This window comes from Camarhynchus parvulus, chromosome 28, assembly GCF_901933205.1.
Source record: "Camarhynchus parvulus chromosome 28, STF_HiC, whole genome shotgun sequence".
Classification (NCBI taxonomy): Eukaryota; Metazoa; Chordata; class Aves; order Passeriformes; family Thraupidae; genus Camarhynchus; species Camarhynchus parvulus.
In genome coordinates, this window is record NC_044598.1 from 2,092,615 (window position 1) to 2,113,546 (window position 20,932).

The 20,932-nt window shown below is 62.8% G+C and overlaps 2 protein-coding genes across 2 annotated transcripts; both read left to right on the plus strand.

Annotated features, from left to right (window-relative positions):
* The first annotated feature begins 69 nt into the window (after positions 1–69).
* On the plus strand, positions 70–9,937 carry THOP1 (thimet oligopeptidase 1). Its single transcript, XM_030966905.1, has 13 exons — positions 70–204; positions 533–736; positions 3,867–4,015; positions 4,453–4,560; positions 5,325–5,427; positions 5,507–5,667; positions 6,528–6,663; positions 6,748–7,114; positions 7,346–7,547; positions 7,635–7,821; positions 8,033–8,161; positions 8,377–8,513; positions 8,611–9,937. Exons 1-13 carry the CDS (start codon positions 189–191, stop codon positions 8,764–8,766), a joined length of 2,055 nt encoding a protein of 684 aa, XP_030822765.1. The 5' UTR covers positions 70–188; the 3' UTR covers positions 8,767–9,937.
* A 4,880-nt stretch (positions 9,938–14,817) lies between these two features.
* On the plus strand, positions 14,818–20,054 carry ADAMTSL5 (ADAMTS like 5). Its single transcript, XM_030966956.1, has 12 exons — positions 14,818–14,966; positions 15,906–16,057; positions 16,196–16,298; positions 16,473–16,533; positions 16,620–16,728; positions 16,814–16,941; positions 17,037–17,154; positions 17,577–17,660; positions 18,224–18,387; positions 18,475–18,727; positions 18,975–19,046; positions 19,631–20,054. The coding sequence occupies exons 1-12, from the start codon at positions 14,818–14,820 to the stop codon at positions 19,942–19,944; spliced, it is 1,707 nt and encodes a 568-aa protein (XP_030822816.1). The 3' UTR covers positions 19,945–20,054.
* The last annotated feature ends 878 nt before the right edge of the window (positions 20,055–20,932 follow it).

The following is a 20,932-nucleotide window of genomic DNA, read 5'->3' on the forward strand; positions in this document are numbered from 1 at the left end:
CCCCCGCCGGCCGGCCCCGGTGCGGCGCGGGGCGGGCGGGAGCGGCCCGGTCCTCCAGGCTCCCAGCATGCCCCGCTCTCCCGCCCGCCTCTCCGGTCGGGGCACATGCTCGGTGCGTGGGGCCGGCCCGGTTTCCTCCCGGCCTCGTCAGCAGCGCGGGGCCTCCCGGCACCCCCGGCACCGCCGACATGGCCCCCCCGACAGGTACCGGCGGGATGGGGGGCGCGGGGACACCGGGGAGCGCGGGATACCGGGGAGAGCGATGGGGCGGCGAGACGGGGGCGGCGGCGGCAGGACCGAACCGGGGGCGGCCCCTCAGACCGGCCGGGGTCTCCTGTGCCTCCGGGTCACCTCTGTCCCCCGCTCGGCCTTGTCCCCGAGCAGGGACAGCCTTGGCAGGGACACCCGGCCGGGCACGGGGTCGGGTTTCGGTGAAGCATTCCTGAGCGCCGGGAGGGCGAGGAGCCGCCGCGAGATGATCCCACCGCGAATCCCCAGCGCTGGGGCCCTCTCTGGAATGCTGTCCCCGCAGGGAATGTCGTGGACAGCCAGGCCCCGCGGCCCCTGGCCAGCCAGCTGCGCTGGGACCTGACGGCCGAGCAGATCGAGGCCATGGCGGCCGAGCTGACCGAGAGCACCAAGCTCGTGTACGACCGCGTGGGAGCCCAGGAGCGCGGAGAGGTCTCCTACGAGAACACCCTCAAGGCTCTGGCCGACGTGGAGGTGGAATACACAGGTGGGGACGCTGTTCCTGCTGGCAGGGATGGGATAGATCCCGGGATGTGGCACTGACATTCTCTGGACAGACAGAGACACGATTCTCTGTCTCTCAGGTTTTTGCTGGAGTGCTGTTCTTGGAGCTTTTTGCAGGGATGGCAGCAGGGAATGTTCTCCCTGTTTAACCCCCCCCAAGTGTGGAATTGCATCAGGACAGGGCGTGGTGGCTTTTGGGGAAGTGTCTGTAGGAAGGGATTGTCCCACTTGGAGCTTTGAAGGAGACAGGGAACGCTGCTGGCATCAGGAATGGTGGAATTCTGGAGCTGGAAGGGAACATCGAGCCCTGCACAGAGCTCCCCAAGCCTCCTGTGATGGCAGAGCTGTTGGGGGCTCACAGGCACAGAATTCTCCTTGGTTTTAGGAGGATTTTGATGGGAATCCAGCATGTGGATGTGCTGGGCAGCAGGGAAAGGACCAAAGGGAGCAGGAGCTGCTGCCACTAGGAATCATGGAATTCCTCAAGCTCTAAGGGAGCATCAAGTCCTGCACAAAATTCCCCAAACCTCCTGTGCTGCCACAGCTGGGGCAGAGCTGTTGGGGGCTCACAGGCACAGAATTCCTGTGGATTTTGGGAGGATTGTGCTGGGAATGCAGCAGGTGGGCAGCAGGGGATGTGCCATCCCTGCCATCAGGAATGATGGAATTCCTCCAGCTGGAAGGGAGAAGCTGGAGAAGCACAGGGATCAAAACAACTCTTATTTGCTGCCCCTGTGTTTTGGAACACGTGGAATGTGTTAAAAGATTATTTACCTGAAAGAATCTGATTAGATTTTAGGGTGAGTGTTTTGTTTTCTTAACCAATCTCTACAAGCTGTGTCCTGACAGGAGACAGCCACGAGATTTTGTTGAGTGCTTTAGAGCAGTGCAGTATAGTATAAAATAATAATATAATATAATAAAGTGAATTATTAGCCTTCTGATATCATAGAGTCAGGGGTGTTGCCTGATTTTACAGTAGTGGGAGGCTCTGAGCTTGCCCAGAGCAGCTCTGGCTGCCCCCTGGAAGGGTCCAAGGCCAGGTTGGAGCCCCCTGGGGTAGTTGGAGATGTCCCTGCGCACAGCAGGGCTGAGCTTTGAGGTCACTCCCAACCCCTCCCACGATTATTAAGATTTTTAGATTTTATTTTTTTTAGCTCCGTGCTGTCACCTGCTTTTCTCTCCCCATGGCTGCCAGCAGAATGTTGGTGTTATTCCCAGTTAATGTTTATACAGCAAGGAACCAGCACAAAGAACAGATTTGGAAAAGCAAATTAACCCAAGGGCAGCCCTTTGGCAGCAGGAGCAGCTGCTTTCCCAAGGCTGTCCCGGCTTTCATGTGTCACCAGTGGGAACAAAAGCAGAAAAGATCCAAGAAACTCTCACCTTCTTCCTCACTTTTCCCTGGGCCAGTGGGCAAATGTCTCTCCATGTGCCTTGTTTCCTGCTGGGATTATTTTTGGGAGAATAAATCCTGCTGGGATTTTTTTTTGGAGAATAAACCCCACTGGGATTTTTTTTGGAGAATAAACCCCACTGGGATTTTTTTGGGAGAGTCACTCCTGCTGGGATTTTTTGGGGGAGTCAGTCCTGCTGGGATTTTTTGGGAGAGTAAATCCCGCTGGGATTTTTTGGGAGAATAAATCCTGCTGGGATTTTTTTGGGAGAGTAAATCCCACTGTGATTTTTTTGGGAGAATAAATCCTGCTGGGATTTTTTTGGGAGAGTAAATCCCACTGTGATTTTTTGGGAGAGTAAATCCCACTGGGATTTTTTGGGAGAATAAATCCTGCTGGGATTTTTTTGGGAGAATAAATCCCACTGTGATTTTTTGGGAGAGTAAATCCCACTGTGATTTTTTGGGAGAATAAATCCTGCTGGGATTTTTTTGGAGGATCAATCCTGCCATGATTTTTTTGGGGAGAATAAATCCTGCTGGGATTTTTTTGGGGTGGGAGTACTACAATGTGATGGCACCAAAACTGTGCAGTTTTGGTGGCTTTATTTGCAGCAGGGTGACAATTCAGGTGGCCCCTCCTCGTGACACCTGGGCTGCTGCCTGTGCTCGAGCTGTCTGGGGCAGGGAGCAGCCTCATCTTCCTCCTCTCCCCATTCTTTTTTTCCTAAAATAATAGGGGAAAAAAATAATTCCTCTTGCTCAGCAGGAGGAATGTTCATCTCAGCAGGACTGTCAGCACTTCCCTGGCTGAGCTGCCTGTTCAGCTTCTCCTGGGGAGGGAATCCAGGTGCCTGGAGAGCACCTGGAGTGCTGTTCTTGGAGCTTCTGCAGGGATGGCAGCAGGGAATGTTCTCCCTGTTTTCCTCCGTGGGATTGCATCAGGACAGGGCGCACCTGGGGCGTGGGGGGAAGTGTCTGTGGGAAGGGATTGTCCCACTTGGAGCTTTAAGGGAGACAGGGAACGCTGTGGCATCAGGAATCATGGAATTCCCCAAACCTCCTGTGCTGCCACAGGCACAGAATTCCTGTGGGTTTTAGTGGGATCCTGTGGATTTTGGGAGGATTGTGGTGGGAATCCAGCAGGTGGACATGCTGGGCAGCAGGGAAAGGACCAAAGGGAGCAGGAGCTGCTGCCACTAGGAATCATGGAATTCCTCAAGCTCTAAGGGAGCATCAAGTCCTGCACAGAGCTCCCCAAACCTCCTGTGCTGCCACAGCTGGGGCAGAGCTGTTGGGGGCTCACAGGCACAGAATTCCTGTGGATTTTGGGAGGATTGTGCTGGGAATGCAGCAGGTGGATGTGCTGGGCAGCAGGGAAAGGACCAAAGGGAAACAGGGAATGCTGCTGCCATGAGGAATCATGGAATTCCTCAAGCTGGAAGGGAACATTGAGCTCTGCACAGAACTCCCCAAATCTCCTGTGCAAAGCTGTTGGGGCACAGAATTCCTGTGGATTTTGGGAGGATTGTGGTGGGAATCCAGCGGGTGGGCGTGCTGGGCAGCAGGGAAAGGACCAAAGGCAGCAGGAGCCTCATCCCCCTCTCCCCTGCCGTGTGTGTGAGAGGAGAGGAAGGCTCTGGGGCTGCCAGCCTGGCTGTGGGTGTGCACTGGGACGTGGAGCCATCATCCCTGTCCCCTTTTTGTCCCTCCCCAGTCCGTAGGAACATGCTGGACTTCCCCCAGCATGTGTCCCCCTGCAAGGCCGTCCGCGCCGCCAGCACCGAGGCCGACAAGAAGCTCTCGGAGTTCGACGTGGAGATGAGCATGAGGCAGGACGTGTACCAGAGGATTGTGTGGCTCCAGGTGTGTCCCCCTGCCACCCAGGCAAGGGGTTGGGACCCCCTGGAATCCCAGCAAATCCTTTTCCTTCGTCCCAGAGCTGAGGAGGGAGGGATGCAGGTGTGATCGCGGCAGAGCGGTGCAGCTGGAGAGAGGGATGGGGAGTTTGGGATTGAGGGCTCTGCTCCCCACTCAGAGCCTCGATCACCCCTTTGTTGGTAAATCCAACTCACCTCAGTGGTGATGTCCCCAAAAGTGCCCCCCAAAATGCTGACATGGCACAAAGGTGATGTGTTTAAAGCAATCTGGGAGGAGCCCCTGCCCCGAGGTGACCCAGGAACCTCTGCACCAAACCAGAGCCTTCCCTGGGGCTTTTCCATCTGCTGCTGGGTCTCTGGTGGTCCCAGAACTCCCAGCTTCCTGCAGCTCCCTGAGGAGGAGGGGATTTTTCTGTTTTCCAGGAGAAAGCAGAGAGTGCTTCCCTGAAGCCTGAGGCAAAGAGGTACCTGGAGAGGCTGATCAAGCTGGGCAAAAGGAACGGGCTCCACCTCCCCGAGGAGACACAGGAGGTGAGAGCACAGAATCCCAGGATGGTTTGGGCTGAAGGCACCTTAAAGCCCATCTGCCGCTGTCCCAGGTTGCTCCAAGCTGGCCTTGGACACTTCCAGGGAAGGGGCAGCCACAGCTCCTGTGGGATATCTGTGTCAGGGCCTCTGCACCCTCACAGGAAGGAATTTCTTTTCCTAATATCCCATCTAATCCTAATTCCTGACAGTCTGAATCCATTTCCCCTGTGGCAGGGCTCAGGGCAGGGTCTGAAGCTCAGGTTTGGGTTTTGCCCCAAATTCTGGTGATTTTGGGTGATGTCTCCAGCCCCCCCTTTTTCCTTTCTGATGAAAGGGTGGGTGATGTTAACAAAGTGGGAGTTGAGGAATTCCTGGGGAGGTGAAATTGGGGAATTATCGTCAAATCCCCACATGCCAAGGGCTGGAGTTGGGCTGAGCTGCTCAGGAGCCTCCCTCTCTTACCATGCACCAGCAGAGGAGCTCAAAACTGGGTTAAAACCAGGAGAAAATGGGAAATAAGGAGAGGGGAGGTTGTTACTGCAGCACCTGCAGCTCCTGAGGCAGCAGGGAACAGGCAGGACCTTGCTGAGGTGGCTGAGCCCTGCCAGGTGTAACCCCAGGGAGCCTTTCTGGGCTGCTGGCTCACCATCATTAATTGTGCACCGTCATTAATTGGGCTGGCTCAGTGCTGGGCAGCTCAGCAGGGTGGGAACAGCCTGAGTGCCCCCCCCAGCTCTGATTTCTCTCCGATTTTCTGCGTTTTGAAGAAAATCAAAGCTATCAAGAAGAAGCTGAGCGTGCTGTGCATCGACTTCAACAAGAACCTCAACGAGGACACCACCTTCCTGCCCTTCTCCAGGGAGGAACTGGGTATGGAGTGCTCACACTGCATGATCCCAGGGCACTCCTGGAGGATCCTGGGCTCAGCCCCTGCCTGCTCTTTTCCCAGGGGGGCTCCCTGAGGATTTCCTGAACTCCCTGGAGAAGACAGAGGATGGGAAGCTGAAGGTCACCCTGAAGTACCCACACTACTTCCCCCTGCTGAAGAAGTGCTACGTGCCCGAGACCAGGAGGAAGGTGGAGGAGATGTTCAACTCCAGGTGCAAAGAGGTCGGTGGGACTGACCCAGGGCAAGATTTGTGTTTCTTTCCACACTGCTTCCCTTCTCCCCTGTGGATGTTACTATGATATTTGCCAAGATTTTTCATAAAATATGAAAATTCTTCTCCTGGGAAGCTTCAGCTTCTCTATGTTTTGCTGCTTTAGAATGTGATTTAGAGAATTGTTTATTAAGCATGTAAATTGTTTTAATTTAATGGCCAATCACAGCCAGCTGTGTTGGACTCTGTGAGTCTATCATGGGTTTTTATTATCATTTTTTCCCTATCTTTCTGATATATTCTTTCTCTTTCTTTAGTATAGTTTTAGTATGTAATTTTATAATATAATACAATGCGATATAATACAATACAATACAATGCAATATAATGTAATATAATGCAATATAATATGATATAATATAATATGATATAATATAATATGATATAATATAATATAATATAATATGATATAATATAATATAATATAATATAATATAATATAATATAATATAATATAATATAATATAATATAATATAATATAATATAATATAATATAATATAATATAATATAATATAATATAATGTGATATAATGTGATATAATGTGATATAATGTGATATAATGTGATATAATATAATATCATACAATATAATATAATACAACACAATGTAATACAATATAGTATAACACAATATAATACAATATAATACAATACAATATAATATAATGCAATATAATATAATACAATACAATACAATAAATATAATAATCAATCAGCCTTCTGAGAACTTGCAGTCAAATTCTCAACTCTCACACTGTCCTGGCACCCACAACACCACCACACGTGTGCTTCACTCTCTGCCTTGCAGGAGAACTGCCTGATCCTGAAGGAGCTGGTGGACCTGAGGGCTCAGAAGGCCAATCTGCTGGGCTTCAGCACCCACGCTGACTTTGTGCTGGAGATGAACATGGCCAAGAGCAGCCGGACGGTGGCCACGTTCCTGGGTACGTCCTGGGGCCGAGCAGGGGCATCCTGGGCAGGGTGTGCTGCTCTGATCCCTGATCCCAGCCCTGCCTGGCTTTCTCTAGATGAGCTGGCCCAGAAGCTGAAGCCCCTGGGGGAGAAGGAGCGGGCTGTGATCCTGGACCTGAAGAAGAAGGAGTGCGAGAAGCGCGGGCTGGAGTTCGACAACCGCATCAACGCCTGGGACATGCGCTACTACATGAACCAGGTGGAGGAGACCAAGTACAGCGTGGACCAGAACCTGCTCAAGGAGTATTTCCCCATGCAGGTGGTCACCACGGGCCTCCTGGCCATCTACCAGGAGCTGCTGGGCCTCACCTTCCACCTGGAGGAGAAGGCTCAGGTGTGGCACGAGGACGTGCAGCTCTACACGGTGAAGGACGCGTCCTCCGGCGAGACCATCGGGAAGTTCTACCTGGACCTGTACCCACGGTGAGACCTGGGGAGAGGGGAAATCTGGGAGCAGGAGGAGCACAGCCTGAGGAGGAGGAGGAGGAGATTCCTGCTCCCAGCTGTGTGGAGTGGAGGGAGCGCCGTGTGCTGGGATGTCACCAAGGGGGTCACCAACGGGGTCACTTGGGGCCCCTCTGAGGACCACAATGGGGGAGGCCATGGCTGTGTGTGGCTTTTGGAAGGATCCCTGAGCCGTCTGTCCCTCCCCAGGGAAGGGAAGTACGGCCATGCTGCCTGCTTTGGCCTCCAGCCCGGCTGCCTCCTGCCGGACTCCAGCCGCCAAATCTCGGTGGCCGCCATGGTGGCCAATTTCACCAAGCCCACGCCGGACGCCCCTTCCCTGCTGCAGCACGACGAGGTGGAGACCTATTTCCACGAATTTGGGCACGTCATGCACCAGCTGTGCTCTCAGGTGAGGCCTCCCTGCACTGGCACAGCTTGGGGCTTTTCCCCCCGTCCCGTTTTTTTGTGGAATTCCGAGCTGGCCGTGTCCCCCCAGGCGGAGTTTGCCATGTTCAGCGGGACACACGTGGAGAGGGACTTTGTGGAGGCCCCGTCGCAGATGTTGGAGAACTGGGTGTGGGAGAAGGAGCCTCTGCTGCGCATGTCCAGGCACTACAAGACAGGGAGCCCCATCCCGGATGAGCTGCTGGAGAAACTCATTAAATCCCGGCAGGCAAACACAGGTGGGAGGGGTTGGATGTCCCCTGGGGACACTCAGTGACCTGGCTGGGGGCAAAAAAGGCTTCTCCGTGCTCGCCATGGTGCTGGGGGTTCTGAGGGGATGGGGGGAAGGAACCCACACGTGTGGGAAGAGAGAGGGTGATGTGACACGTGAAAGGGACAGAGATGCCACTGCAGCCTCAGTTTCCCTCCTCCTCCTCCTTTTGGGAACAGGGCTCTTCAACCTGCGCCAGATCGTCCTGGCCAAGGTGGACCAGGCACTGCACACCCAGACCAAGGCTGACCCCGTGGAGGTGTTTGCCCAGCTCTGTGAAGAGGTGCTGGGTGTCCCTGCCACCCCAGGTACGCCGTGCCACCCTCCTGTCCCTCTTGCCCTGTAATAGCTCAGCAAGTTCCTCCCACGTGGGGACGGTTTCTGCTGGCTCCGGGAAAAGCAGGGCTGGAAAAGCCTGGAAAGTTCCTCCCTTTGTCCCCTGGGTTGTGTGAACAGCTGGGCCAGCACTGCAGGGTTTTGTTTTCCCATGGGGAGTCCCTTTTGACCCCTTTTGTCCCCTCAGGTACAAACATGCCAGCCACCTTTGGCCACCTGGCCGGGGGTTATGATGCTCAGTACTACGGCTACCTCTGGAGCGAGGTGTTCTCCATGGACATGTTCCACACCCGCTTCAAGCAGGAGGGAATCATGAACTGCAAGGTAGGAGCAGGGTTCTGTGTGCGTGCCTGGGGTGTGGGAGCCAGGGCGGGTGTGCCAGCCCTGCCCTGTGTGTGTGTCTGTGTGTCTGTGCCCACAGGTGGGCATGGATTACAGGAAGTGCATCCTTCACCCCGGTGGCTCCGTGGATGCTTCGGACATGCTGAGGAGGTTCCTGGGCAGGGAGCCCAAGCAGGACGCCTTCCTGGCCAGCAAGGGACTGAAGGTGGAGAGCAACTCGGTGCCTTCAGCCTGAGAGGTGCTGCTGGGCCCTGGCAGGGCGGGGAAGCTCCTGCCCACGCACCTGCCCTCGCCTGGTTCCTGTCACCAAACACCCCCAGGCCACCCCTGCCTGGAGCTGCCCCTCTGAGCCCCTCCTGGGGCTCTCTGGTGACACACAGGTGACCTGGCCTTGTCACCCCGGCCTTGTGGGTCACCCTCACCAATTGGCTGAACTTTGAACCTGATCTCTGCACAAGGGTGAGTTTTGGAGCCAGGGGAGGAGGAGGGGGAGAGGAGTTCCCAAACTTGAATTTTTGTTTTTAAATCCCTTCTCTTTTAAGAAGCCTCGTTGTTGGTGTTGTTGTTGCCACCTTGGCTTGGTTTGTGACACAGTTGTCATCAGGGCAGGGACAGTCCTGCTCTCCCCATCTTTGGGCAGCTCTTGGCTGTGCAATAAAGATGGGGAGATCCCAGAGCTCAAACCCTACAGGGAATTAACTGGAACATCCTGCCCTGAACCCCTCAGGGACCTTCCTGCCTGGCAGGGGGACAGAGGTGGCCAGTGCAGGCGTTCCAGAACAGGGGTTTAGGAACTTCTGTGGCCTCTGTGTCCCAGGGCCATCTCAGGGTCATCCTGGGGCCACCCCAGGCCAGCCAGGGGCTCAGGCTGTGGCAGCTGAGGGTGTTGCTGTTGCTGTGAGCTCCAGGGATGGGCCAGGGTTGTGTTTATGACTGAAAACACCCGAGCTGACAGCTTCAAACAACACAAATGCCGGGATAAAAATATCCCCTGGGCTCCGTGCCAGGCCTTGAGCTGCCGGCCACGGGGAGGGGCAGCAGCCAGCCTGGGCTGTGCCACCTGCTCCAGGCTGTCCCCAATGTGCCCCAAACCAGCCTGGGCTGTGCCACCTGCCCCAGTGTGCCCCAAGCCAGCCCGGGCTGTGCCACCTGCCCGGGCTGTCCCCAATGTGCCCCAAGCCAGCCCGGGCTGTGCCACCTGCCCCGGGCTGTCCCCAGTGTGCCCCAAGCCAGCCCGGGCTGTGCCACCTGCCCCAGTGTGCCCCAAACCAGCCCGGGCTGTGCCACCTGCCCCGGGCTGTCCCCAATGTGCCCCAAGCCAGCCTGGGCTGTGCCACCTGCCCCAGGCTGTCCCCAATGTGCCCCAAGCCAGCCTGGGCTGTGCCACCTGCCCCAGTGTGCCCCAAGCCAGCCCGGGCTGTGCCACCTGCCCAGGCTGTCCCCAATGTGCTGCCAGCCCGGGCTGTGCCACCTGCCCCAGGTGTCCTGTGCCCCATGCCAGCCCGGGCTGTGCCACCTGCCCCAGTGTGCCCCAAGCCAGCCCGGGCTGTGCCACCTGCCCCAGTGTGCCCCAAGCCAGCCCGGGCTGTGCCACCTGCCCCAATGTGCCCCAAGCCAGCCGGGCTGTGCCACCTGCCCGGGCTGTCCCCAATGTGCCCCATGCCAGCCCGGGCTGTGCCACCTGCCCCGGGCTGTCCCCAGCGTGCCCCAGGACCCTGCGTGGCACAGGGTGTTGTGGCACAAGGTTCCTGACCCCGAGAGCAAAGGTTTGTCCCTGGCTTGGGGTGGCTTCCTTGGGGGCTGAGGAGCTTCAGGGGGAGCTGAGATTTGTGTCCCGTCCCTTTCCAGCCTCGGGTGCATTGTGTGAGGCCGTTTGAGGGCTGTGGGATCCATCCCTGCCTCTCTGCCGCGGTTTGGGGACACGAGTGACAGCCCGAGTGCCCCAGCTCACTGCCACCACCCCACCACTGCAGGCTGTTCCCCGTCCTTTGTCACCAGCGCGGCTCTGGCGCTGGGACAAGGCTCCCCCCAGTGCAGACAAAGTCGTTGCTGTCACCTCTGTCCCCCAGGTGACACGGGAAGGTCGGTGACAACCCTGGGCAGGTCCAGAAGCGGCTCCTTGGTGCTTGCTGGGGCCACCTCGAGCATCTTGTCCTTGTCCCCTCCCCTGCGTGCTTTAGGCACGGTCTCTGCGCTGCCCCTGGGTGTTTTCAGTGTCCTGTTTTACTGAGCTTTCAGCGTTTTCTCCGACTCTTCTCTCCAGACAGAGAGAGAAGTGAAGCTGAACAGGGAAACCACGCACTTTCCTCCCTCCTTCCCAGCCCACAGCTCCCTCTGTCCCCACTGCCCCATGGGGGTGACCTGGCACCTCTCCAGTCCCAGCACTGGGACATGGAGCTGCACCTCCCCATCCCCATCCGCACCCCAGGCTGGCAGGGAAGAGACAGCTCCTTTTTATTTTGGGGGTTTGGATTTTGGGGGTTGTTTTTTTTTCCCTGTTTACAGTTTTAAAGGGCAAACTGGTGTGTGTGTGTGTGTGTGTGTGTGCACCCGTTCGTACTGGTCACGTCCCACCCCCCCGCTTGTTTCCATGACTGGATTTTAGACGGTTCCCAGCACTAATAAAGGTTTTCCTCCGCGGATGTTCGGGCTCGGGTCCTTTGGGGAGGGGTGACAGGGACACTGCCACACCCCCGCCAGCACCGCAGCCCCCTCAGGATCCAGCAGAGGGGCTCCTGTCCCACGAAGATGGGCACGGAGTGGCAGGCGTGGCGTGGCAGCGTGTGGGGTGTGAAACCCTGGGGAGAGGGACAGGCGGTGACCCCCGCGTGTCCCTCAGTGTCCCTTTGTGTCCCCGGTGCGGCCCAGCCCCGCACCTGGGTGAGGAAGGGGTGCTGCAGCAGCCGGGCCGGGCCGGGCCGTGCCGCGGGCTCGGGCTGCAGCATGAGGGCGATGAGGGCGCGGGCAGGGGCAGAGAGCGCCGGGGGCAGCGGGTACCGAGCGCTGCGGATGCGCCGGAACAGCTCCGGCCGGTGGCGGGCCTCGAACGGGGCGTGGCCGGTCAGAGCCGTGTACCTGCGGGGGAGCGTCCCTGTGCTCCCTCCAGTGTCCCCGGCCTTCCTCCATCACCCCTCTTCCTCCCTCCAGTGTCCCTGTCATCCCTCTGGATCCTCTGTCCTCCCTGCAGCCTCTCCATCCTCCCTCCATCATCCCTCTTCCCCCTTTCTCTCCTCCCTCCAGCTTCTCCGTGCTCCTTCCAGCTCCGCTGTCCTCCCTCCATCTCCCCTCATCCCATCCTCCCTCCATCTCCCCTCATCCATCTCCATCTCCCCTCACTCTCCCTCCATCCCCCCTTATCCTCCCTCCATCTCCCGTCAACCATCTCCATCTCCACTCATCCCACCCTCTCTCCATCTCTCCTCATCCTCGCTTCATCACCCCTCTTTCCATCCTCCCTCCATTTCCCCTCATCTCCCCTCATCTCCCCTCATCCATCTCCATCTCTCCCATCCTCCCTCTCTTCATCTCCCCTCATCCTCCCTCCATCCCCCCTTATCCTCCCTCCCTCCCTCCCTCCATCTCCCTGTATCGCATCCTCCCTCTCTCCATCTCCCCTCATCCATCTCCGTCTCCCCCCATCCCACCGTCCCTCTATCACCCTTCACGCCATCCTCCCTCCATCTCCCTCCCTCCCTCCATCTCCCCTTTCTCCCCCTCCATTTCCCCTCATCCTCCCTCCATCACCCCTCTTTCCATCCTCCCTCCATCTCCCTCTTTCCATCCTCCCTCCATCTCCCCTCATCCCTCCATCTCCCTCCATCCCCCCATCCCCTCTCACACGGCACACCCCAGTGCCCAGATATCCGCGGGCTCCGCGTGTCCCCTGCGCTCCAGCACCTCCGGGGCCAGGTACGCGGGTGTCCCACACAGTGCCCTGCGGTGGGGACAGCACAGGTGACCCCTGGGGACACGGGCAGGGTGAACCGCCCTCCCTGCAGCTCCCCCCGGCCCCGCTCACCCCCAGCGCCGCCCGGGCGGTGCCGCCCGCTGAGCCAGCCCCAGATCCCCGATCTTCACCCGCATCCTCTCCGTCACCAAGAAGTTACCTAAGGAGGGAGTGACGCGAATTGTGTCACCCTCGGGTCACCCTGGGGTCACCTCCGGGTCCCCCCCCAGCCCCACGCACTCGGTTTGAGGTCCCGGTGCACGAGGCCGTGGCCGTGCAGGTACCGCAGGGCCGAGAGCAGCTGCCGCAGGTAATAGCGAACCTCGGGCTCCGTCAGGCGGCCCCGCGCCCGCAGGATGTCAGCGAGGGACTGCGGACAGAGCGACAGCGCTGGGGACACTGAGGAGGGACCGGGGACAGCGGCTGGGACAGTGAGGAGGGACGGGACAGAGGGACAGCGCTGGGGACAGAGCGACAGCGGCTGGGGACACTGAGGAGGGGCTGGGGACAGAGGGACAGCGCTAGGGACACTGAGGAGGGACTGGGGACAGAGTGACAGCGCTGGGGACAGAGCGAAAGCGCTGGGGACACTGAGGAGGGACCGGGGACACTGAGGAGCGACCGGGGACAATGGAGGGGGACGCAGGATGGAGTGACAGGGACTGGGACAGAGCGAGGGGGGCCTGGGGACAGAGCAATGCACCAGGCTGGGCCCTACTGAAGCCCCGGCCTGAGGGGGCTCAGTTTTGGGGTTCAGGAGCTCGGCTTTGGGGTGTTTGGTCTCGGTTGTGGGGTGTTTAGGCTCACTTTTGGGGTTCAAGGGCTCCGTTTTGGGGTGCAGAATTTCAGGGTTCGAGGGCTTGGTTTCAGGGTGCAGGGACTTAGTTTTGAGGTGTTTAGGCTCAGTTTCAGGGTTCAGGGGCTCAGTTTCGGGGTCCAGGGGCTCCAGAACTCGGTTTTGGGGTTCAAGGCCTCAGTTTTGGGGTGTTTAGGCTCATTTTCGGGGTGCAGGGGCTCGGTTTCGGGGTGCAGGTCTCACCCCCCGGCTGCAGAGCTCCAGCAGAAGGTAGAGGTGCCCGCGGTCGGCGAAGTGCCCGTGCAGGCGCACGATGTGCGGGTGGCGCAGGCGACGCTGCAGCTCCCGCTCCCGCTCCACCTGCACCGACAGCAGCCCGGCAGCCCCGGGGGGACCCTCGGGGACCCCCGGCACGCGCCCCGCGGGGACGGGAACCCACCCAAACACCCGGGGAGGGGCACGGGGAGGGCTGTACGGGGACCCCACGGGCACTGTCCCCCATCCCCCGGCACTGTCCCCCATCCCCGGGCACTGTCCCCTCTCCCCGGTGAGTGTCCCCCCGGGACTCACCCTGTCCCCAGTACCCGCGGCAGCGAGCCGGGCTCTCGGGATCACCTTCGCCGCGTAGAGCCGGCCACTGGTCACTTCTGTCACCTGGTAGCAGCGGCCGAAGGTGCCCTGCGAGTGACCCCGTGGGAAGGGGCAGCGAGGGTTGGGGTGTCCACCCAGGTGTGGGGCGAGGAGCCCCAGGGACCGGAGCTGCTGGGGCTCAGTCCCGTGCCTCAGTTTCCCCTTCCCCAGAGGAGATGGGGTGGGTCCCCCTTGGATCGGGACCCTCGGGGGGTGCGGGTGTGTGACCCCCCCTGGGGGCAGTTCAGGGGGGGCAGTTCAGGGCATTTACCTCTCCCAGGAGCCGTCCCCGCTTGTAGAGCGTCCCGCTGCCCTCGTCCCGGAGGTACCAGCCGGGGGGGGGCTCAGCCCCTGCGCTCCCCGGCTCCATCCTGCCCGCTCTGCTCGGCACCGGGGGCACCCCGAGGGACACCCGCACCCCGACGCTGTAACCCCTTCAGCTCCGGGTGCGGGTGTCCCTGGCGCCCAGGGGTGCTGGGTGCCCCCCCCGCACCCAACACCCACCACTCTGGCCCCCCCAGCCCCCTCAGAAGACCCCGGTCACGAAGCGGAGACCCCCGCGGGGCTCCCGGCCCTCGGGGATGCCCAGCACCGGGGGGACCCGGATCGGGATCCGACCGTGCGGGGAGGTCCTGCTGCCTCTTCCCCTCCGCCGATGGGGCTGAGGGGGTCCCGGGGGGGCGCTGATGTTGCTTTACAGCACCCGCGCCCCCCCAGGACGCCACCAGCCCCCCCTCCCTGACCGCCGGAGCTCCGGGCCCCCAAGGGTTAACGGGCGGCCGGGGAGGGCTGGGCGCACCTTTGGGGCTGGATATTAATAACGCGGCGGGGAGGGACGGGAGGCGAACGGGGAGGGTGTGTGTGTGTGGCGGGGGGGGGGAGCCTCGCCCGGCCCCCCCGGAGCTGCGCAGGCGATGCCCGCTCGCGCCGGGTCCCCCCCGCTCCCCGCCGCCGGGACGCCGAGCCGGGACGGAGCCGCCGGGACGCGGCGGACGAGGGGCGGCATGGCCGGGGGGGGCCGTGGGGGCGGCTCGGACCCCCGCGGGGGACCCCACGCTGCTGGGTAAGCTCCTGATTTCTGCTTTAACCCTCTCGGACCCCCCCGCCCCGCCACTCCGTGCCCTCCCGCAGCTCCTGCGGGGAAACTGAGGCACGCGGTGGCCCCCGCGCTGCCAGCGGGGTTTGGGCATCACCCACCGGGCATCGCCCGAGCCTCGGCGGGGTCGGACGCTCCAAACACCGCCCCCGGAGCGGCGGCAGCGCGACTCCCCCGGCCCTTCCCCTGTCCTGCGGGGGGGACCCAGAGCCGGGGGCTGCCGGTGGCCGCCCGTGACCCCGCGGTCGCCGCGGGAGCTGCGCGGCGGGACGGAACCGGCTGGGCCGGGGGATTCCCCGACACGGGGACGGGACCCCCGCACCCCCCGCGCCCTCCCGGCACCTCCCTCACCCCGGGCTGGGCGCTTTGGGGCGCTGTGGGGGCCTCCCGCTGCCCCCCACCCTGCTCGCCGCACGGCGGGGCCGGATCCGGATCGGGGAGCGACGCGGGAGCCCCGGCGTGCAGGTCTGGTCCTGCCCCGGCAGGCAGCGATCCCGGCCCGGCGCCCGCCGCGGGGCCCTGGGGGCGGCGGGGCCGTCGCCCGTGCCGGGGCTGCGTGGGCACGTGTGGGGGACACCCTCTGTCACCACCCACCCTGTATCACCCACCCTGTGTCACCCATCCTATGTCACCACCCTGTGTCACCCACCCAGTGTCACCCACCCAGTGTCACCCACCCCGTGTCACCCACCCTGCACATTGTCACACATATTCAACTTTCACATACCACCCTGTGTCACCACCCAGTGTCACCCACCCCGTGTCACCACCCAGCATCACCCACTGCGTGTCCCCCACCCGCCTGTCCCCGCTGGTGGCACCAGACCCCAATCCCCTCCCTGGGGACCCCCACGCTGGGTCTGGGCTTGCCCCCCTCCCCCCCGTCCCCCTCGCTGGGGTCCCCAGGGGTGGCTCGGTGGTGGCCCCGCCTCGGTGGCGATGCCGGGCTGGGGGACAGCCCGGTGCCACCCCCCTGTCCCTGGGCTCAGGGCTCTCTGCTCCGCAGCTCCTGGCGGCTGCTGCTGCTGGCCTGGCTCAGCCTGGTGGGCACGGCGCAGGTGAGGGGGCTGGGGGGCACCTGGGGGGGTGGCCTGGGGCACCCCCGGGTTCCTTCACCCCACCCCCAGCGCTGACCATCACCTTCCTCACGCAGGACCCAGCCCTGGGGACACCAGCGAGGGTCCCTGAGCCCCCAGGCCCTGCTCGGCCCCAGGGGACCTGGGGGTCCTGGGGACCCTGGAGCTCCTGCTCCAGCTCCTGTGGGGACGGGGTCGCCTTGCGCAGCCGGCGGTGCCTGCGGTGAGTGGGGGACGGGGCAGCACAGACCCCCCCGGGCTGTCCCCAGCTCCCAAACCCCACGGCACGGCCTTGCCACCACCTCGTGTGCCACCATCCCTGTGGTGGCCTGGTGGCACCGCGGCCCTGGAGCTGGGGGTTCCCTGTGGGGGGACAATGCTGTCCCTGTGCCCGCAGGACCAGCGAGGAGCAGCCGTGCCCGGGGGACCCGCGGCAGTACCGGCTCTGCCAGCTCCAGGTGAGCGCCGGGAGCGCCGCGGCACCCACGTGGCTGTCCCCGGTGCCCATGGCGGCCCCTCCGGTTCCATCCCGGTGCTCCCACAGGGCTGCCCCGCCGGCTCCGTGCCTTTCCGGGCCATGCAGTGCTCGCTCTATGACAACCGGCCCGTGCTGGGCACCTCCGCCCGCTACCGCTGGGTGCCCTTCCACGGAGGTGAGTCCCGCCGTGCTGACGGCATCACCGGCGGCTCACGGCCGGCCCCGGCATCACCCAATCCCTTCCCCCCGTGCTCTGGCAGCGCCAAACCTCTGCGACCTCAACTGCCTGGCCGAGGGACACAATTTCTACTACAGCTTCGGCCGGGTGCTGGACGGGACGCGCTGCAGCCCCGGCTCCCCGGACCTGTGCATCGGCGGGCGCTGCCTGGTGGGTGCACACGGGGCCGGGACACCCCCCAGAGCCTCCCCGGGACCCCCCAGGCCCGAGCCCCCGCGCTGAGGGGGTGTCTGGGCTCCCCACAGAGCGTGGGCTGTGACGGGATCCTGGGCTCGGGCCCCGACGCCTGCGGGCACTGCGGCAGCGGCCACGGCTCGTGTGTCCTTGTGCACCGGCTGTTCCAGGGCTCCGACCCCTCCTCCGGTGAATGAACCATTGCCCCGGCCCCCTCCATGGGTGAATGCTTTGGCTCTTGGCTCCCCTGTCCTCCTGTCCCCACCCGTGTCCCCAAGGCATGGCCTGGGTGCCTCATTGTCCCATCCCCTGTCCCGCATCACGAGGGTCTCTGGTCCCTTCCCTTGGGGGGTTAACTCATTGCAGAGGGGTCACTCCTGGCGTGTGGGGGGTCTGTGGTGTCCCCAGGGGTGTCCAGGCCTGCTGGGGTCACTCAGAGTCCCTGTGCCCACATGTCCCTGATGTCCCCAGCACGTGGGGCCCAGCTGGGTCACTGCCCCAGCCCCGGGTCCCCTCTGTGCCCTCCCCTCCCTCTCTGTCCCCCCGTGGTGCCCCCTGGGCCCTGCCCAGGCTCTGCCCTGACTCTGCCCCCCCTCCATCCCCCCCCACAGGATATTTGGGATATGTGAATGTGACCAAGATCCCGGCAGGGGCCACCCACATCAAGGTGACGGACAAGAGCCGCAACTACCTGGGTAGGACCTGAACTGCCCCCGTCCCAGTCCCTCCCAGTTGGCCCAGGCTGGTGCCAGCTGTGTGTGCGGGCAGGGCAGGGCAGGGGTGGCCGTGTCACGCCGCGCTGCCCCATGTTTGTCCCGTGTTTATCCCTTGTCGTGCCGTGCCGCTCCCTCCCTCGGATGCTGTTTTGAGCATCGCGGGGTCACTGAACTCCCAAGCGCTCGGGGCAATTTTCCAGAGGCCGCGGCCGCGTTTTGGGAAGGGCTGAGCTGGAGCGGGGCCAGCCCGGCCACTGCAGCACCGGGACAGGGACTTCCATCCCCACCCCCGCCCCCGTTCCCATGCAGCTGGAGCCGCTTCCCCCATCCCAGCCGGGCTTTGGGGGGGCTCGGGGCTGGCTCTGCACACCCGGCTCGGGCTCCGAGCCAAGATCCGACAGGAACGCGGATTCCCGGAGCCCCGAGCGCGGCTCCCCGGCCCACGCTGCCCTCCCGCGCCGGGAGAGGCCTCCGGAGGGGACCGGCCGGGGGTCCCGGGGGCCGTGCGGGGCTCGGTTTAGCGGAGCCGCTCCGTCCCGCAGCGCTGATGGCGAGTGACGGCCGCTACGTCCTCAACGGTGACTGGGCCATCGCCTGGCCGGGGCCCTACGAGGCCGCCGGGACCCTCCTGACCTACAGCCGGGCCCCCGACGGCACCGAGAGCCTGGAGGCGCCCGGACCCACCCACGAGGACCTGCACGTGATGGTGAGGACAGAGGGACACGGCGCTGGGGACAGGAGCCACCCCGGCTGCCGCCGCCCCTTCCAGCCCCGTTCGTGTCCCCCCACCCAGGCGCTGCTGCAGGAGCCCAACCCCGGCATCGAGTACCAGTTCTGGCTGCCCCGCGGGCACCCCCAGCTCGGCCGCGGTGACACGAGCCCCCTGAGGCAGCCCCAGCCCCGGGGGGCCGGCAGCCCCCCGCCCCCGGAGCCCCCGGAGCCCCCGCTCAGCCCGGGCCCCGCTCCGCCCCCGCGGCCCCGGGGCTTTGCCACGGAGCCACCGCCGAGGAGCCCCCCGGGCCGCAGCCAGGACGGGGCTGCCGCAGGTACATCCTCGGGGGTCCCCACAGCCCCCCCAGGCCCCTGCTGGGGGCGTCCTGGGCTGCCCAGGTAGGGCGATAAAATGGGGACCCTAAAAAAGACCCTCTAAGCCCTCACCAGGGCTCTCAGGTGCCTCGTGCGACCCTCTCTGGGGTCTGGGCCCTCAGCCTCCCCTGCCAAGGTTGTGTGAGGGGGATTTTGGGGGTCAGGAGTCCCCTCGGCCCCTAAATTGCTGCAGCTTTATCCCCGCAGGGCGCTGCGGGAGGTGCCGCCCGCCCAAGGGGCGCTCCCAGCGCATCCGGCACTTCTGCCAGAGCGACTTCGGTGAGCGCCGGGCCCGGACGGGCTCGGGAGGGTGGCGGGGGCGGGACAGGGCCGAGGACATCGCCAGGGGCAGGGCCGGGAGCGGGAAGGAGCTCGGGGTGATTCTGGGCACGGTGCTGGGGTCGGGAGTGTGCTCAGGGTGATGCCAGAGGCAATGTGGGGATGGAAAGGGGCTCAGAACGATGCCAGGGATGATGAGTGGAATGGGAAGGGGCTTGAGGTGATGCCAGGGACGATGCCAGGGATGGGAAGGATCTTGGGGTGATGCCAGGGATGGGAAGGGGCTTTGAGTGCTGTTGGGACAGGAAGGGGCTCGGGCTCCTGCCGGTGACACGAAGGGGCTCCGAGTGATGCTGGGGATGGGCAGAGAGTTGAGGTGACACCAGAGGCGATGCCACGGGTGGGAAAGGGCTCAGGGTGATGCCAGGGGCAGGAAAGGGCTCAGGGTGATGCCAGGGGCAGGAAGAGGCTCAGGGTGATGCCAGGGGCAGGAAAGGGCTCAGGGTGATGCCAGGGACAGGAAAGGTCTCGGGGTGATGCCAGGAGCAGGAAGGCGCTCAGGATGCCCCATCCTCGCCCCGCAGTGTTCCACGGGCGGATCCTGGCGCGGCGCGAGGTGGGGCGGGAGACGCGCTACGAGGTGGCGGTGGAGGCGCGGTACCGGCAGCGCTTCCCGCTGGTGGCCCGGGAGTACCTGTGGGTGCCCAACACCTGCGGCTGCCCCCCGCTGCTCGAGGGCGGCGAGTACCTGCTGATGGCGCGGCGGCACGTGAACCACGAGCACACCCTGAACCGCATCCTGCTGCAGCACGACGGCTACGCCCGGCCCTGGACGCCCCGCGAGGCCCGGCTGGTGCGGGAGGCGGCCCGGCACTGCCCCCAGCCCCGGCCGCCCTGAGCCCGACCCCGCTGGCACCCCCAGGGCACCGAACCCTTCCCGTGCCCCCTCCCCACAATGGACCCCCCCTCACCCATCTCGCCGTCCTTGGGGTCCACGTGGCAGCGGGGGGTGTGGAAGGGGGTGGTAATTTATTTTTTTTTTTTTTGCAGAAAATAAATTGTTTATCCCCTCGCTTGCTGCGTGTCCCTTCCTGGCTGGAGACGGCCCAGGAGGGTCCTCCCTTTACAGGGGGTCCCCTCTGTGTCCCCATGAGCAGTGGGGGCTCCTCAGTGTCCCTCCACTTCAGGGGGTCCCCTGTGTGTGCCCATGAACAGGGGGGGCTGCTCCACTTCAGGGGGTCCCCTGTATGTCCCCATGAGCAGGGGGGGCTCCTCCGTGCCCCTCCACTTCAGGGGGTCCCCTCTGTGTCCCCATGAGCATGGGGGCTCCTCAGTGACTTCGGGGGGTCCCCAGTGTGTCCCCACGAGCAGGGGGTCCCCAGTGTGTCCCCACGAGCAGGGGGTCGCTCCGTGTCCCCGCGCAGAGCCCCAGGAGCGGTTCCCACTCCGTGTCCCTGTGTCCATGGCCCCGTGCCAGGCTCTGCCTGCCGGGGTCGGGGCCCTCTCTCTTATCTCCCTTCCGCCGGAGCCCAGCGTGTCCCCCCCCGTGCCAGAGCCCCCCCCTGGCCGTAACCCAACCCTGGGGCTGCTGGCGGCCACCGCGGGGCCCCTGTGGGGACAGGATGTGACCGGGGGGCACTTTGCCCGCTCGGGGGTCCCTTGGGGTGGGCTTGGAGCTGGTGCCAGGGGAAGCTGAGACTCCTCAGCTCGTGTGGTTGGGGACTGTCCCCAAACTCGGCAGCTGCCAGCCCAGGAGGGTCCTGGGCACATCGGGTGGCACCACCACGAGCCAGAAATGAGCCCCGGGAGCATTCGGGGAGCCCAGAGCTGAGCCCAGCTGGTGCCAGTGAAGCCTGAGTGATTCCAGGTGCTCCAGGTGGGCTGCA

Coding starts and splice junctions, on each gene's coding strand:
- THOP1 (XM_030966905.1), top strand. Junction 4,016..4,452: donor AGAGGATTGTGTGGCTCCAG/GTGTGTCCCCCT, acceptor TCTGTTTTCCAG/GAGAAAGCAGAGAGTGCTTC. Junction 6,664..6,747: donor GACGGTGGCCACGTTCCTGG/GTACGTCCTGGG, acceptor GGCTTTCTCTAG/ATGAGCTGGCCCAGAAGCTG.
- ADAMTSL5 (XM_030966956.1), top strand. CDS start 14,818: ATGCCCGCTCGCGCCGGGTCCCCCCCGCTCCCCGCCGCCGGGACGCCG. Junction 16,534..16,619: donor ACCGGCTCTGCCAGCTCCAG/GTGAGCGCCGGG, acceptor GTGCTCCCACAG/GGCTGCCCCGCCGGCTCCGT. Junction 16,729..16,813: donor CTGGGTGCCCTTCCACGGAG/GTGAGTCCCGCC, acceptor GTGCTCTGGCAG/CGCCAAACCTCTGCGACCTC.